We start from the raw sequence: 16229 nt of genomic DNA, 5'->3' as shown, positions 1-16229 counted from the left end.
TGCTGTATGTATAGGTGTTTTATGATGGACCAAGTAGAACAAGTGTTAAATGACTTGGAAAACCATAGGTTACCATCATATGTGACGAGCGAACAGTTTGCCCTCTGGACGGGACAAAATGGGACAAAGACCTGTAATACCAGGACGCTGACCCATACCTATTCCAGAGAAACCCTTGCGGATATATATGGCACTCTAAAAGAGAACGTCGACCACTCATGCCATTTAGTAAAAGATAAAGAGGGCAAGTGGACCGGCGTAGATTTATCAGAGTGTGAACTTCAAGAGGGAACCATGTAGATATGCCCACATCTGGTAACCTAAACCAATCACTCTGGGTGTGGTTTTACATTGGAAGACGACCCCGAATGTAAAATCCAGATAAACCCCAGATATGAGGGGACCAAAACCTCGTATAAGGGGCAAGGGGAGTACTTTGTAACCACAACCCGAAAGACAACAACATACGGTCAGAGCCCATGCTCCATCCGTAGGAGCAGTTACCGTTTTCCCCAAAACCTCCTTGATTGGAAACAAGGTACTCATCCCCATTTCGATACATAATCTGACAGATATCCAGGTAAAAATTGGATTGGAGGCCGCAGCCTGGAAAGCTGTAGTGCCCCTAGGACACCATTTACAATCTCTATCATTGGGATTGAAAGCCATGATAGAAAGGGTCCATATGTCACAAGCGCACCTGGTACATATGAAACAAAATAATAAGTACGTTGAATCACAGGTGGAAAACCTTGGACGCTTGGCGTGATATGAGACCGCGTACAATGTGAGAACATCCCCCACCATTATGTCTATTTTTGCTTTCTTCTTGCTGCGACAATGCATTGTATAAATTGCAATGATGGTTGTGATGTGCTATTTATGATGTGTACTGAGATCGCTCCACTGGAGAGTAAATTAATATGAGCTTGCAGGTCTAATTCGAGGACAAATGGACACTGTAAGACCAAGGGCTTTGGCACGGAGTGCATGTGTTCAATACTACTGCAATGCACAAAACACCTAGACTAATATTGTATAAAATTTATATGCTTTTCCTTTTCCATGACAGTTAACCTGCCTGTCACATATCATATTCAAAGTGTTCATGTGTCATCATCATCATCATTACTGGCAGTCCCTCGGAATCGAGGAAGACTTGCTTCCACTCCTGAAGTGAGTTCTTTGGTGGCTGAACAGTCCAATATGAGAGCCACAGACTCTGTCACAGGTGGGACAGATAGTCGTTAAGGGAAGGGGTGGGTGGTACTGGTTTGCTGCACGCTCTTTCCGCTGCCTGCGTTTGATTTCTGCACGCTCTCAGCATTGAGACTCGAGATGCTCAGCGCCCTCTCGGATGCACTTCCTCCACTTAGGGCGGTCTTGGGCTAGGGACTCCCAGGTGTCAGTGGGGGTGTCGCACTTTATCAGGGAGGCTTTGAGGGTGTCCTTGTAACCTTTCCACTGCCCACCTTTGGCTCGTTTGCCGTAAGGGAGCTCCGAGTAGAGCACCTGCTTTAGGAGTCTTGTGTCTGGCATGTGGACTATGTGGCCTGCCCAGCGGAGCTGATCGAGTGTGGTCAGTGCTTCAATGCTAGGAATGTTAGCCTGAATGAGGACCCTGATGTTGGTGCGCTTGTCCTCCTAGGGGATTTGTAGGATCTTGCAGAGACATCGTTGGTGATATTTTTCCAGCAGCTTGAGGTTTCTACTGTACGAGGTCCATTTCTCTGAGCCATACAGGAGGACAGGTATTACTACAGTCCTGTAGACCATGAGTTTGGTGGCAGTTTTGAGGGCCTGATCTTCAAACTCTTTTCCTCAGGCGGCCGAAGGCTGTACTGGCGCATTGGAGGCGGTGTTGGATCTCATCGTCGATGCCTGCTCTTGTTGATAGGAGGCTCCCGAGATATGGGAAGTGGTCCATGGTGTTCAGGGCTGCGCTGTGGATCTTGATGACTGGGAGGCAGTGCTGTGCGGTGAGGACAGACTGGTGGAAGACCTTTGTCTTACGGATGTTTAGCATAAGGCCCACGCTTTCGTACGCCGCAGTAAATACGTCGACTATGTCCTGGAGTGCAGCCTCTGTATGTGCGCAGACACAGGAGTCCTCCGGGAACAGTAGCTCGACGACAGAGGTTGGGGTGGTCTTGGATCTGGCCTGGAGATGGCGCAGGTTGAACAGGTTCCCACTGATTCTGTAGTTTAGTTCCACTCCAGCTGGGAGCTTGTTGACTGTGAGGTGGAGCATGGCGGTGAGAAAGATTGAGAAGAGGGTTGGGGCGATGACGCAGCCCTGTTTGACCCCGGTCCAGACGTGGATTGGGTCTGTGATGGATCCATTGGTAAGGATCACGGCCTGCATGTCGTATTGGAGCAGGCGGAGGATGGTGACGAACTTTTGGGAGCATCTGAAACGGAGGACGAAGTTCCATAGACCCTTGTGGTTGACAGTGTCAAAGGCCTTTGTAAGGTGGAAGAAGGCCATGTATAAGGGCTGGTGCTGGTCCGTGTATTTTTCCTGTAGTTGTCGCGCTACAAAAATCATGTCCGTTGTACCCTGTAGGAGACGGAATCCGCACTGTGACTCCGGAGGAGCTCCTTGGCCATGGGAAGAAGTCGGTTGGAGGAGGACTCTAGCGACGACTTTCCCAGTGGCTGATAGCAGGGAGATTCCTGTGTAGTTGCCGCAATCAGACTTGTCCCCTTTTTTGAAGATGGTCACAATTACTGCATCTCTGAGATCCCCCGACATGCTCTCCTTCCTCCAGATGAGAGAGATGAGGTTGTATATTCACGCCAGCAGTGCCTCTCCGCCATACTTCAATGCCTCAGCAGGGATTCCGTCCGCACCCATAGCCTTGTTGTTTTTAAGCTGTCTTATGGCTTTTTCTACCAGTGTTGGGGTCTCACTGAGGTGGTGGCGGGTAGCATGCTGCGGGATGGAGTCGAGAACACTCGAGTCAAAGGCAGAGTCTCGATTGAGGAGATCTTTGAAATGTTCCTTCCAGCGGGCCCTGACTGCCTCGGTGTCCTTGATGAGTGTTTCCCCGTTCTTGGCCAGCAGTGGGGTGAGGCCTTGGGTGTTTGGCCCGTAGGTGGCCATGACAGTTAACCTGCCTGTCACATATCGTATTCAAAGTGTTCATGTGTACTGACTTAACATATCCACTTAAGGGTGGATTGAAGGAAACTTATACCATTTTCTGGAGGTGCAGGGAGTGAAGAAACTGTACATAATCATGTATTTGTAATAATGATGTGGACTCCATTTAAATATATGGTGTTAACAAAGAGAAAAGCTTGTCCTTGGAGGTTTTAGCTGTTAATTAGGTCTTATGCTCCGCTTTATGATAAGTGCTTAGGAACCACAAAGGTCTATTCAATTCATAGACTCTTCGATAAGAATGCTATGGAACTCCAAAGTGGGCTTGATTATGTCGCTTACATTTAATCACTGCTATTGATCGAGTTTGCTGAATCCTGTTGGTATGTGTTGGAAGAAGACATGATTATATTTGAAACCTTGAGACAAGAGCGGAACACCATGTTGAGACTTGGTCAAAACCCTAATTGCAAGGATCAGCCCGGTGATATGACTGACCCAGAGGATATAAAGGACTGTGAAACTAAGCAGCCGGTCTGTAGCCAGGTGGGTTTATACCCCAAACAAAAATCTACAAGAACTCAAACCGAACTAATCAATCGTTTGGACTTGTACCAAGGAAGTGTATGCAGTCGGGTGGGTTGATTTCCCACACAAAGATCTACAAGAGCTCAATCAAACTAATCAATCATTTGGACTTGTACCAAATAAGTGCATGTATTATTTGCTTACTGTTGACTACTCAAGTAAAATAGTTGAACTATGACCACCTGTTGTTGTGTCTTTCCTACAGGTCAACCCTTAAGCTTCTCGGTTGAAGAAGCAGAATCCTACACTGTCCCCATTGGCGGAAAGGTCGAGAACCAGAAGACACAGATTTAAAGTGATTGGCAAAAGAACCAAAGGTGACATGAGGAAAAACTTTTTTACGCAGCAAGTGGTTAGGATCTGGAATGTACTGCCTGAAAGGGTGGTGGGGGCAGACTCAATCCTGGCTTTCAAAAGGGATTTGGATAAGTACCTAAAGGAAAAACATTTGCAGGGTTACGCAGAAAAGGCAGGGGAGTGGGACTAGCTAAATTGCTCTTGCAGATAGCTGACATGGGCTTGATGGACCAAATGGCTTCCTTCTGTGCTGTAACCATTCTATGATTCTATTACTATTTCATCCCAGGACCGTAAAAACTGTGAAATTACTCAACTTTGTGTTTCTTTCACAATAGGCCTCATCAAATCATTTTTGCAGTTTACTGCTATATTGTCTTAATACATCAGCACACATGTGGAAGCTAAACCTATGTCTGTGGATGATATTGCCAAGGGGCAGCATATAGATGGAGTCAAGGTTGGATCCATGGGGGACTCCCAAGGTGATTGTCTAAGGGTAGGAAGAGAATTCATTTGTAGCGATACTCTGTCTTCGATCAAAGGTAACAGTGAAACCAAGCAAGGGCAGTCCACAAAGCTGGGCAAATGAAGATGTCCTAGGATGGTGACAATGACCCTGTCAAAGGCTACAAAGAATGCAAGGGGCATCAAGAGGGATAAGGCACCAAGTCACAGGCAGAGAATGCTTGTGACTTTGGTTCGGGCCATCGCGGTGCTAGTTAAGGGGCAGAAACTTGATTGGAAGGATTCAATTCAGGCAGAACTTAACAGTCTGTCACGTCATTTTTTGATCTGATCAGCGTGAAGTAGCTACCCCTGATCTCTGAACAGATAGGCCGGTCAACTGCACTGAATTTATTTGTATCTCATCAGAAATTAACTCATTCACTAGTGAAAACATAATTTGTTTATAACAGTGAATGCCAAAGTTGGCTCCTACCCCTCATAATTAATATAAATGGCAGGAAGTTGCTCTGCAGAAGCTGTCACTGCTTGCAGTGGCAATTTTCCTCATATGCTTAGCTAAAGACTACGAGTACAGGACAGAGGGCATGTTTTCACTGACAGCAACCCACCTACTTAATGACCCAGTTGGAAACTAAATGACACAGAATTAGCAGTGACCTTAGACTCGACTACAGCTAGAATAGCAAAATTCCTATAATTGCAGCACTTCAAACCATAGCTAAATGTTTGAAAAACAACAAAAACTTGCTCCAACCTGATACAGTATTGATCTGGGTCAACTGCTGATCGCTTTTCCAGTCTTCTTTCTATACCCAGGCCTAAATTTGAATCTATAACACTGACAGAATGTCGCTGTCGCCGGTCATCATGGTGGCTGACAGATACTGAGTCGAAGGAGGAATTGCTGACAATGCTGGAGCGGGAGGAAATTTCACTGTGACCAGAGTCCGAAAAATTATCTGCAATAGCACTTGGTGCCAAAGCAAAACCTGGGAAATAAAAAAGATACGAATTACTCGGTAGCCAAATTTTCATACCAGTTATGTACATGGAAAAGATGGGGAAGAAAAATAATCTGAATTTCATTAGTATTGAAGTATTGCTTCATATCCATCGCAGTAATTAACTTATTCAATAAACCTGGATTGTTATAAAATCAGTATGCTGGAGGAAGCCACCAGAATAAAGGATCTCCACAGATAAAAGGAAAACAATAGATTCGGGTTCAAACACATCTATAGACACCTAATTCTGGATCTAAGATAACATGACAGAGGTTTAAACATAAAAAAAACTCATGCTGTTTAGCAGGGCTTTATCAAATGATTGTTCTATATTAACATAAAAATGACAGATACTGTAAAAAAAATGATGGTCCTGAAACATCTGCATTAGATGTATGAGAGAATGTTGCCTTTTCAAATGGGTGGCAGTGTAAAATTTCAACCTGAAAGGGCAAATTAAATATTGCAATTAATAAAATACCCACAGTTGTGTTTCAAAAGCTTAAAATTACAAGATAAAATAATTACCCACCAACTGCTAAATGTTATCATTGCTCTTTTAAGAATACAAAAATTTCAACTTAGAAACACTATATTGCTTGCATGGGCTGAGTTATGAAGGTCTTTCACACAAATAAAAGAACAGCAATGCACTGCCACTCAATGTGGGATTTAATCCTCAATGGGATTACTCATTGGATTTGAAATTGTTCCAAAATCTTTCATGCAGTGCGCACTATTAATTAATAATTTGCACATATGGACTGTTATTTCTATTATTACTCAAGTGAATTGATGCCATTAGAGACTTTGAAATTATTGGCCACTGAATCCATTGAAGTATTTAGTTAAGTTTCATCTGCATTTTTAACGCTTGGTGCAAGACATGAGGTAATTGTTCATTTTTCTTTTTAAGTATCACTTAACCATTTGGTGAGTTGAAAAAAAACCAAAAGATGAATGTACATTTGAGGCAATTATAACCTGTTTTCCCTCCTGATGGTGATAGCTCAGGTGTTCTTACAAAATTGTGTTTATATCACTAATGGATTACAAAATAAAATCTCCATTACAAATAGGCTTCATTATAGAAGGATATGGACCTACCTAGTATTATAAAATGCTGTAAAGCTTTCCATGTATTATGTGACCATTTCCCTATCTAATTGCCACTGCAGCCAACTTCTGACAATTAACTATCATTTTATAAATATATAATAATCTATCACTGTTCAGCATATTCTGATTTCTAATCTTCCATTTGTTTCTCTAGTCTACAAATTTGTTCCTCAATTACCTATGCCAAGGCTACATACTGCGGTCATCTAGTCATACTTATCTTGGCTAATTAGATTCCTGTTCTATCATGACAATTGGTTCTCATGTTTCAATTGAATACCCTAAGGCTGTTGAATCCCCTAGCCAATCTGGCACATTTTGCTTTGCACAACAACCCCACCTATCCCATAGGTCCGTGATGCATTGTTATTCTTGTTACTGTTTTCACTTCCAAGAGAGGATGAAGAGCCTGATAGGTCCGACTGTCTGGAGCCATGAGATCTCAGCTTACTGCCACCTGACAAACAGGATGAGAAAACCAATTTAGAAACCAAATCTGACACTCGCTGTACCTCCCTTGAACAGAAGCAGGCTCCCATTTATCCAGACAACCTTTTCGGTGGTGAAGTTAGTCTGACTAATTCTGATGAAGTTCTTCGGGACTTTTAACCAGAAGTAATTAGTTGACAGAAAGTCCAATTTTTCTCTCTCCCATTAAAAAAAAGCGACAAGATTGTCTACTACATGGAAATATCTGTACATACAAAGGCAATCATTCCACATTTTTACAAAATAACTATGCCATGTACTCTAACTGGTAAATTCACAGTTCATCAGATATCGCCATATCCTGGCGTGGGTTAAGGCCTACACTGTTAAATGACAGACTCTCATACTGGCTATTATCTGTACATTACCAATTTTTAACATTTGTATTAAAAGTAACACATGAAAAATATGAAAAAGAATTTATCTATAAAAAGAATCTAATATTTATAAAAAGGTAAAAACATTACTGACAGCAAAGTGCTCATTTTCACAGTCATGTATTCTGGTGAATATCTGGAGTCAGTCTGTAGTTTAAGAGTAATCTTTAAGTACATAACAGTAAAAAATATAAGCACTGCTTATTGAATGAGGTACAGCTTGGAAGAGGTCAGAATTCTTAAATGTGGAAAAAGTGGTTGATCTAATGTTTTTCAACATCCTGATCAGTACTGGACACTGTTTTCCATTAATGTGAAAATTATGTTCTTGTGGAGATTCAGTCTAATTCCTATTGATAATGTGTTCTATGGTACTGATGAGATGATGGTTTCATTCGAGGACATATTAAATCCTTCCATACAGAAACATACAGACTGAACTAAAAGATCGTCTAACTCAATAGTGAAACAGTAGACTCTATCGTGTTACGTTAGTTAGCGGAGCAGCTATTAATCAAGGCAGCCATGGTGGCAAACTATTTCAACATTTATGCTATACCCAAAGTCACATAATTATGCAGTATAAGACCTGAGCTAACAAACAGCAACAAGAGAAACAGGACTGTTTCCCAATTTACAATGGGAGCTAATGGTCATACTGGTCAGTTATAGTTTGAAATGAAGGGCTGCAAATTTTCAACATGAAGTAAAGGAATCTATGGCAATTTAAACTATTCTACGAGGCAAAAAAAACAGCTGAAATATTTACACCATTCTAATGAATTAAATTTACAAAGTACCGAGAGTCAGCTGTATTAGAGACATTGCGCGTGTAAATGGATGTTACGGTATTTTTAATACTGCACGAATTAAGAATATAGTGTGTTCAATGTAAAAAGTTATTGCAAAATAGTTTTTCCATTTGTCAGTACAGCCATCTTTATCAACATACTCTTTCTGTTTCGAGTAAGATAAAAACATAGATAGTAGGTGCAGGAAATTCAGCCCTTCGAGCCTGCACCACCATTCAATATGATCATGGCTGATCATGCACTTCAGTACCCCAATTCCTGCTTTCTCTCCATACCGCTTGATCCCTTTAGCCGTAAGGGCCACATCTACCTCCCTTTTGAATATATCTAACAAACTGGCCTCAACAACTTTCTGTGGAGGAGAATTCCACATGCTCACAACTCTCTGAGTGAAGAATTTTCTCCTCATCTCGGTCCTAAATGGCTTACCCCTTATCCTTAGACAGTGACCCCTGGTTCTGGACTTCCCCAACATCGGGAACATTCTTCCTGTCCAATCCCGTCAGAATTTTATATGTTTCTATGAGATCCCCTCTCATTCTTCTAAATTCCAGTGAATATAAGCCTAGTCGATCCAGTCTTTCTTCATATGTCAGTCCTGTCACCCTGGGAATCAGTCTGGTGAACCTTCGCTGCGCTCCCTCAATAGCAAGAATGTCCTTCCTCAGATTAGGAGACCAAAACTGTACACAATATTCAAGGTGTGGCCTCACCAAGGCCCTGTACAACTGTAGTAAGACCTCCCTGCTCCTATACTCAAATCCTCTCGCTATGAAGGCCAACATGCCATTTGCCTTCTTCACCGCCTGCTGTACCTGTATGCCAACTTTCAATGACTGATGTACCATGACACCCAGGTCTCGTTGCACCTCCCCTTTTACTAATCTGTCACCATTCAGATAATAGACTGCCTTCCTGTTTTTATCACCAAAGTGGATAACCTCACATTTATCTACATTATACCGCATCTGCCATGTATTTGCCCACTCACCTAATCTGTCCAAGTCACCCTGCAGCTTCTTAGCATCCTCCTCACAGCTCATATTGCCACGCAGCTTAGTGTCATCTGCAAACTTGGAGATATTACATTCAATTCCTTCGTCTAAATCATTAATGTATATTGTAAATAGCTGAGGTCCCAGCACTGAACCTTGCAGTACCCCATTAGTCACTGCCTGCCATTCTGAAAAGGACCCGTTTATTCTTACTCTTTGCTTCCTGTCTGCCAACCAGTTCTCTATTCACGTCAGTACATTAGCTCCAATACCATATGCTTTAATTTTGCACACTAATCTCTTGTGTGGGATCTTGTCAAAAGCCTTTTGAAAGTCCAAATACACCACATCCACTGGCTCCCCCTTGTCCGCTCTATTAGTTATATCCTCAAAAAATTCTAGAAGATTTGTCAAGCATGATTTCCCTTTCATAAATCCATGCTGACTTGGACCGATCCTGTCACTGCTTTCCAAATGCGCTGCTACTACATCTTTAATAACTGATTCCAACATTTTCCCCACCACCGATGTCAGGCTAACCGGTTTATAATTCCCTGTTTTCTCTCCCTCCTTTTTTAAAAAGTGGGATTACATTAGCTACCCTCCAGTCCATAGGAACTGATCCAGAGTCCATAGAATATTGGAAAATGACCACCAACGCATCCACTATTTCTATGGCCACTTCCTTACTTACTCTGGGATGCAGAGTATCAGGCCCTGGGGATTTATCGTCCTTCAATCCCATCAATTTTCCTAACACAATTTGCTGACGAATAAGGATTTCCTTCAGTTCCTCCTTCTTGCTCGACACTCGTATTTCCGGAAGGTTATTTGTGTCTTTCTTAGTGAAGACAGAATCAAAGTATTTGTTCAATTGGTCTGCTATTTCTTTGTTCCCCATTATAAATTTGCCTGACTCTAACTGTAAGGAACCCACATTTGTCTTCACTAATCTTTTTCTCTTCACATATCTATTTCTCTTCACATATCTATAGAAGCTTTTGCAGTCAGTTTTTATGTTCCCTGCAAGCTTACTCTCATATTCTATTTCCCCCCTCCTAATTAAACCCTTTGTCCTACTCTGCTGAATTCTAAATTTCTCCCAGTCCTCAGGTTTGCTGCTTATTTTGGTCATTTTATATGCCTCTTCCTTGGATTTAACACTATCCTTAATTTCCCTTGTAAGCTACGGTTGAGCCACCTTCCCCGTTTTAATTTTACGGCAGGCAGGGATGTACAATTGTTGAAGTTCATCCATGTGATCTTTAAATGTCTGCCACTGTCTATCCACCGTCAACCCCTTAAGATAGCCATTGGGCTGCTTAAAACTAGCGAATGCCACACTTCTTCCATTCACATGGTAATGCACATAACATATGAATAGCCAGTAGAGGGTAGTGATGTGACAGATTTGGGCATATGGGCTGAACAGACTAAAAATTTGCTAGTAGCAGATTGGAAATCTCAGTTCATATCACGTATTTGTACCACAGCACATTAATAAATACACTGCCACTTCATGGGTTTGAGAAGGGGCACATCTTGGGATATGGTGCATTTTCTTTCTAAGATGCTACCTTTCCTTGGCGAGGTCTGAGGAGATGTAGGAGGAGATGACAGCTGGGATGATGTGTTTGATATAGTATCTTCTGCCTGCTTTTTATTTCGATCCAAATTTGCTTCTTCAGACAAGGACAGAATTTTCTTCAAAGCTTGAGGAGAATGGGTACCTTAAGAGAAATTGTAGTAATGTAGTTAAAGTAACCGTGTTCATTTCAACACATATAAAGCAAAATAATGCTGAAAAAATATACAATTGTAAAGAAAAAATATTCAAATTCACAAGTCTTTGGAACAAAAGCATTTGATATTTTACTAAAATGATTCTTCAGACAGGTTATTTTTCATGCTCGCTTTGTGGAAGGGAAATAGCAAATGTTTAGTTCAAAAGCAGAGCAGCAAATTATTCTTTAAAATGTTATTACCAAATGGAGGGAGGTCTTTAACTTGTACTTTCTTGCGTGATGGATACAATGATACAGCTGGGACCTGGAGGGCCTGATTTACTTTCTGATGCTGCTGCTTCTGATGCTGTGCCCCTGATCTCGGAGCAACTGGAGATGTATCTGAAAGTTTCCCTGCTTTCTTTTCTCCTGTGCTCTTGGGTACTAGATACCAATGAAGAAAAAAATGACATATGTACACACTTGATTGAAAAAACAAGATTAGAACTTACAATTTTTAAATCATTTAACTTGCTAGCACTTATAAAAATACATAATTCTTGGAATGGGGGAATGAAACTTGCTGCAATTCAGTTCTGTTTCCAATTATTTGGTATTATTTTATTTTAATTTTTGGTCCCTGCTTTTGCTTCAGAAGTGTAACATATAGTACATTATAGTATTAGGCAGTCCCTCGTATCGAGGATGACCCACTTCCACACCAAAAAAGGATAAGTTCACAGGTGTTTCAATAAGGAACTTGACATTCTAGGTCCCGAACTACATATTGAAGGATGGAAGATGCCTGCACGTGGATTCTTTTAACATAGGGTGGCAGTTGCACACCAGACACCACACGGGCTTGAGAGAGCTAGGTCTTGATCCAGTGGCAAGTGTTAACCAAGACGACTGAAGACCAAGCTCTGCTGCACAGACCTAGTGCGCACACATGCTCCTGCCATCCATAGATCGCAGTGTAACAATGTCATCATGCTGCAGGTCACAACATTCACAGCTGCAAAGAACAGTTTTGAAAACACAATAGTTTCCCTGCAGTTTTACAAGTTGTGGAACAGGAATAAACACAAAAAAGGTTGACCACGCGGCTGTGGGCCAGGGACTGGGCGGCTGTGAGCCAGGGACACTGCGGCTTAAACCCGATTTTATTCTTGGCATATCTGGAGTGACTTACTTTACGTGCAACATCCTCAACTTCCAGGGGTATTCAATATTCAGGAAGGATAGACAGAAAGGAAAAGGAGATGGGGTAGCGTTGCTGGTTAAAGAGGAGATTAACGCAATAGTAAGGAAGGACATTAGCTTGGATGATGTGGAATCTGTATGGGTAGCGCTGCGGAGGCAGAAAGTGCTAGTGGGAGTTGTGTACAGACCACCAAACAGTAGTAGTGAGGTTGGGGATGGCATCAAACAGGAAATTAGGCATGCATGCAATAAGGGTACAGCAGTCATCATGGGTGACTTTAGTCTACATATAGATTGGGCTAACCAAACTGGTAGCAATACGTTGGAGGAGGATTTCCTGGAGTGTATAAGGGATGGTTTTCCAGACCAATATGTCGAGGAACCAACTAGAGAGCTGGCCATCCTAGACTGGGTGTTGTGTAATGAGAGAGAATTAATTAGCAATCTTGTTGTGCGAGGCCCCTTGGGAAAGAGTGACCATAATATGATAGAATTCTTCATTAAGATGGAGAATGACACAGTTAATGCAGAGACTAGGGTCCTGAACTTAAAGAAAGGTAACTTTGATGGTATGAGACGTGAATTGGCTAGGATAGACTGGCGAATGATACTTAAAGGGTTGATGGTGGATAGGCAATGGCAGACATTTAAAGATCACATGGATGAACTTCAACAATTGTATCCCTGTCTGGCATAAAAATAAAAAGGGGAAGGTGGTTCAACTCTGGCTAACAAAGGAAATTAGGGATAATGTTAAATCCAAGGAAGGGGCATACAAATTGGCCAGAAAAAGCAGCAAACCTGAGAACTGGGAGAAATTTAGAATGCAGCAGAGGAGGACAAAGGGTTTAATTAGGAGGGGGAAAATATAGAGTACGAGAGTAAGCTTGCAGGGAACATAAAAACTGACTGCAAAAGCTTCTATAGATATGTGAAGAGAAATAGATATGTGAAGAGAAAAATATTAGTGAAGTCAAATGTAGGTCCCTTGCAGTCAGAATCAGGTGAATTTATAATGGGGAACAAAGAAATGGCAGACCAACTGAACAAATACTTCGGCTCTATCTTCACGACGGAAGACAAAAATAACCTTCCGGAAATACTAGGGGACCGAGGGTTTAGCGAGAAGGAGGAACTAAAGGAAATCCTTATTAGTCAGGAAATTGTGTTAGGAAAATTGATGGGATTGAAGGCCGATAAATCCCCAGGGCCTGATAGTCTGCATCTCAGAGTACTTAAGGAAGTGGCCATAGAAATAGTGCATGTATTGGTGGTCATTTTCCAACATTCTATAAACTCTGGATCAGTTCCTATGGATTGGAGGGTAGCTAATGTAACCCCATTTTTTAAAAAAGAAGGGAATTATAGACCGGTTAGCCTGACATCGGTAGTGGGTAAAATGTTGGAATCAATTATTAAAGATGTAATAGCAGCGCATTTGGAAAGCAATGACAGGATCGGTCCAAGTCAGCATGGATTAATGAAAGGGAAATCATGCTTGACAAATCTTCTAGAATTTTTTGAGGATGTACCTAGTAGAGTGGACAAGGGGGAGCCAGTGGATGTGGTGTATTTGGACTTTCAAAAGGCTTTTGACAAGGTCCCACACAAGAGATTAGTGTGCAAAATTAAAGCACATGGTATTGGGGGTAATGTATTGACATGGATAGAGAACCGGTTGGCAGACAGGAAGCAAAGAGTAGGAATAAACAGGTCCTTTTCAGAATGGCAGGCAGTGACTGGTGGGGTACCGCAAGGTTCAGTGCTGGGACCCCAGCTATTTACAATATACATTAATGATTTATACGAAGGAATTGAATGTAATATCTCCAAGTTTGCAGATGACACTAAACTGGGTGGCAGTATGAGCTGTGAGGAGGATGCCAAGAGGCTGCAGGGTGACTTGGACAGGTTAGGTGAGTGCATGGCAGATGCAGTATAATGTAGATAAATGTGAGGTTATCCACTTTGGTGGCAAAAACAGGAAGGCAGAATATTATCTGAATGGTGACAGATTAGTAAAAGGGAGGTGCAACGAGATCTGGGTGTCATGGTACATCAGTCATTGGAAGTTGGCATGCAGGTACAGCAGGCAGTAAAGAAAGCAAATGGCATGTTGGCCTTCATAGCGAGAGGATTTGAGTATAGGAGCAGGGAGGTCTTACTACAGTTGTACAGGGCCTTGGTGAGGCCACACATTGAATATTGTGCACAGTTTTGGTCTCCTAATCTGAGGAAGGACATTCTTGCTATTGAGGGAGCGCAGCGAAGGTTCACCAGACTGATTCCCAGGATGACAGGACTGACATATGAAGAAAGACTGGATCGACTAGGCTTATATTCACTGGAATTTAGAAGAATGAGAGGGGATCTCATAGAAACATATAAAATTCTGACGGGATTGGACAGGAAGAATGTTCCCGATGTTGGGGAAGTCCAGAACCAGGGGTCACAGTCTAAGGATAAGGGGTAAGCCATTTAGGACCGAGATGAGGAGAAACTTCTTCACTCAGGGAATTGTGAACCTGTGGAATTCTCCATTACAGAAAGTTGTTAAGGCCAGTTCGTTAGACATATTCAAAAGGAAGTTAGATGTGGCCCTTATGGCTAAAGGGATCAAGGGGTATGGAGAGAAAGCAGGAATGGGGTCCTGAAGTTGCTTGATCAGTCATGATCATATTGAATGGTGGTGCAGGCTCGAAGAGCCGAATGGCCTACTCCTGCACCTATTTTCTATGTTTCAACCCTTATTTGTTTCTTTTTGCAGTATTTTCAAAATGCTTTTTCTCTGCAGTTTTTACAATTGTGCATGTTTGCAATGAATTATATGCAATTTTTTTCTATGGCCTGCAGAGAGTCAAGTAGCCATGGAAAAGGGATGGGCAAAACAAACTCCACAAAACCAGCACAGAAAACAGAAAAGTATTAAAAATTACAATTCTTCTTTATGAAACAGCAAAAATATACCTAAACCTAAATGTGCAAGGAATAAATTATTTTCAATGTATTTCTTGCACTTATTTTTAGGTTTCTTTTTGAGGATTTTTTTCTTGTCTATTTTATGCACCTTTTTCTCTTTTCAATGTTGATCATTGTGGTTTTTTTTAGCCTACCCTTTTTCATGTCCAATTGACTGTGTGCTTTGTTTGCCGTGGGACTCCTACATCCAGTGAGAATGCATCACAGTGAAAAGATCACACTTCAAAAGTGGCAAAAATCTTAAAGAAAGCTGGCCAAATCCTGCTGTTTTTTTTCTAACAGGGTCTACACCCAATGCAGGAATCACAGATGTACAAGTTCAGTCAATTCTAAGGCACTGCAACCAATAATTCATTATAGGCAGTCCCTCGGAATCGAGGAGGACTTGCTTTCAACTCCCAAAGTGAGTTCTTTGATGGCTGAACAGTCCGATACGAGAGCCACAGACCCTGTTACAGGTGGGACAGACATTCGTCGAGGGAAGGGATCGGTGGGGCTGGTTTGCTGCGCGCTCCTTCCGCTGCCTGCGCTTGGCCTCTTCATGCTCTTTGCGTTGAGACTCGGAGAGCTCAACGCCCTCCCGGATGTACTTTCTTCACCTCAGGTGCTCTTCGGCCAGGGTCTCCCAGGTGTCAGTGGTGATGTCACACTTTACCAGGGAGGCTTTGAGGGTGTCCTTATAACGTTTCCGCTGTCCTCCTTTGGTTCGTTTACCATGAAGGAGCTCCACATAAAGCATTTGCTTAGGGAGTCTCGTATCTGACATGCGTACTATGTGGCCTGCCCAGTGAAGCTGATCGAGTGTGGTCAGTGCTTCAATACTGGGGATGTTAGTCTGGTCGAGGACACTGATGTTGGTGCACCTGTCCTCCCAGGAGATTTGCAGGATCTTGCGGAGACATCGTTGGTGATATATCTCCAGCGACTTGAGGTGCCTTCTATACATCCATGCCTCAGATGCATACAGGAGGGCGGGTATTACTACAGCCCTGTAGACCATGAGCTTGGTGGTAGATTTGAGGGCCTGGTCTTCAGACACTCTTTTCCTCAGACAGCTGAAGGCTG

The 16229-nt window shown here is 42.3% G+C and overlaps 1 protein-coding gene across 1 annotated transcript in view; it reads right to left on the bottom strand.

Moving 5' to 3' along the window:
• rapgef2b (Rap guanine nucleotide exchange factor 2b) overlaps nucleotides 1-16229 on the bottom strand; it is a 710204-nt gene that overhangs the window by 42199 nt on the left and 651776 nt on the right. Inside the window, exons 24-27 of the mRNA XM_070871784.1 lie at nucleotides 11244-11426; nucleotides 10836-10988; nucleotides 6926-7042; nucleotides 5217-5451 (exon numbers count right to left, since the gene is read on the bottom strand). Of these exons, the coding sequence (XP_070727885.1) occupies nucleotides 5217-5451; nucleotides 6926-7042; nucleotides 10836-10988; nucleotides 11244-11426 (688 nt within the window). The remainder of the gene's footprint in view (nucleotides 1-5216; nucleotides 5452-6925; nucleotides 7043-10835; nucleotides 10989-11243; nucleotides 11427-16229) is intronic.

This window comes from Pristiophorus japonicus, chromosome 2 (genome assembly GCF_044704955.1).
Source record: "Pristiophorus japonicus isolate sPriJap1 chromosome 2, sPriJap1.hap1, whole genome shotgun sequence".
NCBI classification, from domain to species: Eukaryota; Metazoa; Chordata; class Chondrichthyes; family Pristiophoridae; genus Pristiophorus; species Pristiophorus japonicus.
Note: the sequence above shows the minus strand (reverse complement) of the source record. Positions and strands in the feature narration are given on the sequence as shown.